This window comes from Montipora foliosa, chromosome 10 (genome assembly GCF_036669935.1).
Source record: "Montipora foliosa isolate CH-2021 chromosome 10, ASM3666993v2, whole genome shotgun sequence".
NCBI lineage: Eukaryota > Metazoa > Cnidaria > Anthozoa > Scleractinia > Acroporidae > Montipora > Montipora foliosa.
This window is the reverse complement of record NC_090878.1, coordinates 34,558,043-34,563,042: the sequence shown is the minus strand read 5'-3', so window position 1 is coordinate 34,563,042 and position 5,000 is coordinate 34,558,043. Positions and strand designations below refer to the sequence as shown.

General features: G+C 41.3%; 1 protein-coding gene across 1 annotated transcript in view; it reads right to left on the bottom strand.

The window, feature by feature from the left end:
• LOC137972833 (uncharacterized) overlaps window positions 1-333 on the bottom strand; it is a 960-nt gene extending 627 nt beyond the window's left edge. Inside the window, exon 1 of the mRNA XM_068819534.1 lies at window positions 1-333. This exon is cut by the window's left edge and continues 627 nt beyond it. Coding sequence (XP_068675635.1) covers window positions 1-333 — 333 coding nt within the window.
• Window positions 334-5,000: the final 4,667 nt, after the last annotated feature.

Genomic DNA, 5,000 nt, shown 5'->3' with positions numbered 1-5,000 from the left:
TCGCTTGATTGGTAATTTATCGAAGTCTAGATCCTTAACTTGCGCGGCTCTTTCTGAAGCTGGTAGTGAGTTAATAACCTTACGTGAATTGGAGAGCCACATTGTAAGCTTGAATCCTCCACGCGCAAGAAGCTCACATAGTTGACTTGAAAGTTTCATGGCCAGTTCTTCACAGCTGACTGACTTGAGACACTCGTCGACGTAGAAGTTGCGCTCTACTGTCTCGATGGTTTCAGGATCAAAATCAGCATTGTTGTCTTGTGCTGTTTTCTTTAGGGCGAGGTTTGCACAACTTGGAGGAGAGGACGCACCTCCAAATAGATGAACTCTCATCTGGTATTCCCGTGGCTCGTTGTTAAGGTTACCTTCTGGCCACCATAGAAACCGAAGTGCATCGCAGTCGCTTGGTCGGACGCGCACCTGATGAAACAGACTCTACTCTAACTTTGCTCGGCTTCTGGGGATGAAACACTGGATGGTGAGGGAGATACCAGTGAGTTCTGAGTGGTCCTAAGTCCTGACGGTTTACCTTTCTTGCATAATCTTTCTTGAATAGGTCGTTCATAAAATCTCTGTATTTCTCATGAGCAAGCGGTTCTCTTTACAGGTGTTTCTTTAAAAGACTTAGACGGCGCTCTGTGATAGATCTGTTGTTTACTAGGTTGGGAGGATACGTTTTCCACGGAAGAGCAATCTCGTAGTGGTCATTCTTGAGCTGAACGGTTTGTTCCATTATGTCCAACTCTTTTCGGGCGTTTTGCGACATAGGTGATTTTGACCTGAGATTAGAGTCGTTAAATTCTTCTTCATCAGCTTGTTAACCGATTTACAAGAAGTGTGATTTGCAATTCTGTAACCAATCGGAGCGAGGCTCCAAGAACTCTATTGTTTTTCGGCCAATCAGAGTAAAGTCCAGATTCTGGACTACGAGCAGACGTCTCGCTAAGAAATTGTATCAGGGGTACCTTTTCGCACCATGTCTAAGGAAAAGTACGCCTTATCGCAGGTTACTTCAAATATAATTATCCATCCCCGCCAAAATTCCAACTTGGTGTTCTTAAATCCAAACCTTCAATTCAAGCATTCTATGGTGCAATTTAAACTCGCAATTGTAAATTCAAATATTCAATTTGTCAATTCAACTATTCAATTCGTCAATCAAACATCCAATTCCGAAGTGAATGTTTGATTGCCGAATTGAATGTTTGAATCGCTGAATTGAATGTTTCGGTGGTCAAATTGAACGTTTGGATTGCCGAAGTGAATGTTTGAATTGACCAATTGAATGTTTGAATTGACAAACTGAATAAACAAAAGAACAAAGCGAACATAACAATACCTAACCAACAAGGCCTAATCAGAATAGCAATGGTTCTTTTGTCTTGCGCCATTTTGGTCCGGTATATGAAAGTCTACCAAAAGTTTGCGTTTAAGAACAATAAGTTTGAATTTTGCCGGGGATGGATACCCATATTCCAACGCCTGATGTGACAAGTGCAAAAAATTACCATATCAATGCAGATAAGACTTGCTCCTAGGGAAGGGAGGGATGGAAATGTAATCTCTTGCTCACTCCACAGATCGGTAATTGTCATTCAATTTTAAAATTCTACCTCACTGTCACGTGACCACAGATTCCATGAGACTTCGAAGCCAAAGTTGGCATATCAGGGAAACAAGATAGTTGCCAAATGGCAACTAATGAACACCATACGTGTTATCAAGCTGTTTATTACAAGTTCCACAAGAAAGAAACTGCATTAAAGTTTCAAAATAGTTTCCTCAAAATGAGAGGGCCCCATCCTTTGAAGTGTTCAACCTCTTGTCATAATAAGTGGCAAACGTACGGGCAGATGACCACCCAGCTTTGTTGAGAATCTCATCAATAGGCTTCTGTGCCGTATGAGCCCTTGTACTATGTGCTGTATAAATGTTTAAATCAATTCCAGACATCTGTATAACAGATCTTATCCACTTAACGAGCCAGAGCTAACCGGAGGTGAAAAAATGTTGCTCAAACGGTTGCTAAGGAATGACGTCATATTCCTGCTCAGGGCCCATCTTACAGTCGATTTGCGGCTTGTTTGTGGTTTTTTCACTGGAGAGTTTTCGCAATCGATTAACACAGAAACGTGCCTGTTCTTGATAGGGGTGGGATTTGATGCATTGGTGTTTTAGGAGGTTGGGTTTCACATCAATCTCAGGAAGCACGGGAAACTTGCCGTAATTGCTCATTTTCCCTCGTCTGTATGTGAGCCATGGAGGCCTTGATATCCGTCCAGTTACCGACGAGTCTTAAGTATTTATGAGTCAATGAGTCAACGAGTTAGTGCAGTTAACCAAACCATAAAATGAAAGCTAAAATTTCAGTGAGTGCTAAGGCCTAATATCTGAAACGAGGGCTTAGGCTAAAATCAATAAATTATTGCAAAATTGACTGTGAGTCTCATTCACTAATAGACCTTATTCCAAAATGGCCGTCATTTAAATATTCTTTTGTTTTTATTCAAATTAGCCCTTGATGCCTCGTTCTTGAGCTGAAAATTCAAAAGAATATCTTGCCTTGAACGAGGCATCAAGATCTAATTTGAATGAAAACAAAAGAATATCTAAATGGCGGCCATTTTAGAATAAGGTGTATTGATTCATAAAACAGGCATCCTCGTTACCGACAGACCAACGGTGGCTTAGGCTAAATTCGTCGATGCGCGGTGGTCAGCCCTGCAAATTTATGTCGAGGTCCCTATTAGTGCAGAATTTTCTGTCGGATTTCCACTAATCAATCTTTGTGGTATTAAAGACGTCAAATACTGTAAGAAACAGACAACTTTTTTGAAAAACTAAAAAAAGATTTGCCATTTTCACATTCCCCATAATACACTTTATTTGCACCCCAAATTTTGCATAAACCATTGTTTTCAAATGCTCTTGGGAATATGTAGTGTCCCAAGAGCATTTGAAAACAATGGTTTATGCAAAACTTGGGGGGCAAACAAAATCTATTATGGGGAATGTGAAATTGGTGAATAGATTTAAACCACTGATGATATTTCATTTTTATGAATTTGCATGTTATTTCGGCTTTTAATTAATCCCTTTTGGGGCATTCATTTAACAGTTGTTTTTTCATAATACCAGTAATTATAAATATAAACAATATAAGACTTTGGACCAGTTGTGACAATTGAAAGTGATAAATGTTGTATTCACTACTTGCACAAATCCCGTAATACACCTCTTTTACGCCCCAAAAATCTGCATAGGCATTGTTTTCGACTTCTCTTGGGACATTTTCATGTCCCAGCAGAAATTGCAAACAATGGTTATACAAAAGTTTTGGGGGGTAATAGAGGTGTGTTATGGGATTGTGCAAGTAGTGAATATCCTTTCTGGTTCAGCCAGCAGGGGTCTTGGCATTGAAATGTGCCTGTGTGCTCCTGGGATATACAATATTTTGAGTTGTAGATATAAGCAATGTTGTAAATCCTTTCTGGTTCAGCCAGGTAGGAGTCCTGGCATTGAAATGTGCCCAAGTGCTCCTGGGATGTACAACACAAACAATATTTTGAGTCATAGATGTAAACTATGTTGTATATCCTTTCTGGTTCAGCCAGGTAGGAGTCCTTTCACTGAAATACACCTGAGTGCTCCTGGAATATACAACATAAACACTTTTTTGAGACGCAGATGTAAACAATGTTGTGTATTCTTTCTGGTTCAGCCAGGTAAGAGTCCTGGCATTGAAATGTGCCTGAGCGCTCCTGGGATATACAACTAAAACAATATTTCGAGTTGTAGACTTAATCAATGTTGTACCATATATCCTTTGTGGTTCAGCCGGGTCCTGGCATTGAAATGTGCCTGAGCTCTCATGGGATATACAACATAAACAATATTTTGAGTTGCAGATTTAAGCAATGTTGTATGTCCTTTCAGCTATGTAGGATTCCTGGCATGGAAATGTACTTTATTGCTTCTGGGATATTCAACATGATTACTGCGCCTTTCAATAGCATGCGGACTCTTAAATTCAACGGTCAACCGAAAAATGCGTTTTTCGCTACCGTCAAGCAAATGTTCGGCGGCTCCTCCCAGCTTCCGACTATGTTGACTGAACTGGGCTCAACGATGTGATTTGATTACTGCGCGCTCGACAGTAGTCGGAAGCTCGGAGGAGCCGCCGAACATTTAATTGACGGTAGCGAAAAACGCATTTGTCGGTTGACCTTTGAATTAAAGAGTCCGCATGTTATTGAAAGGCGCAGTAAGCACTTTCTTTTAAGAAAGATGATAATGTTAACAGGGCTCAAAGTTAGCGACCAAATGGTCGCACATGCGACTAAATTTTTGGTTGTGCGCCTAAAAAATCATGCGTGATCACACTCGCGCGCCTCAAAAGCTCAAAAGCTGGCGTATGAGCCTGCGAAGAAGGCAGAAATAAATATTTCGACGGCACGAGATACAACAGGGCCTGGGTTCTAGGCCAGGTGCACCCTGGGTAGCCATATCGGGGGTATATAAAGCTGCGTATAACACGTGTACGTCATCTAGGCTTCTGAACCAACCTCTCCTTGGTTTTTTCTTTAACGTTCCTGTCGTTTGTCTTCTGCGTTATGTCCGTCAGCAAAGACGAAGTGCCCGATCTCATTCGTGAGAATAACGAGCAGTTAATGGACTCGTTCAAAGATTTGTTAGCACAAAGCGTTGGTCAAATCAAGCGCTCCAACGAAGATTCGGCCTAGCAGCAGATGAAAGCAATCAAGGAACTCAAGTATGACGAACCACATAAGTTCAAGAAGAAGGCCAATGAAGACCAGTTTAACTTTAACCGTAAGCTAGCGGAAAATATTGGCACCGCCAAGTCTGCTGCGGAGATTGGTCAGCTAGAGAAAGTAAAGTCGGATCTCGCGGAAGATCCTCGTCCGTTGGAACCCCGCCGTCGACCTCAAGTTCGCAGTTTTCAACATCAACCTCTTATGTTGAACGTTCCTGGTTTCCCT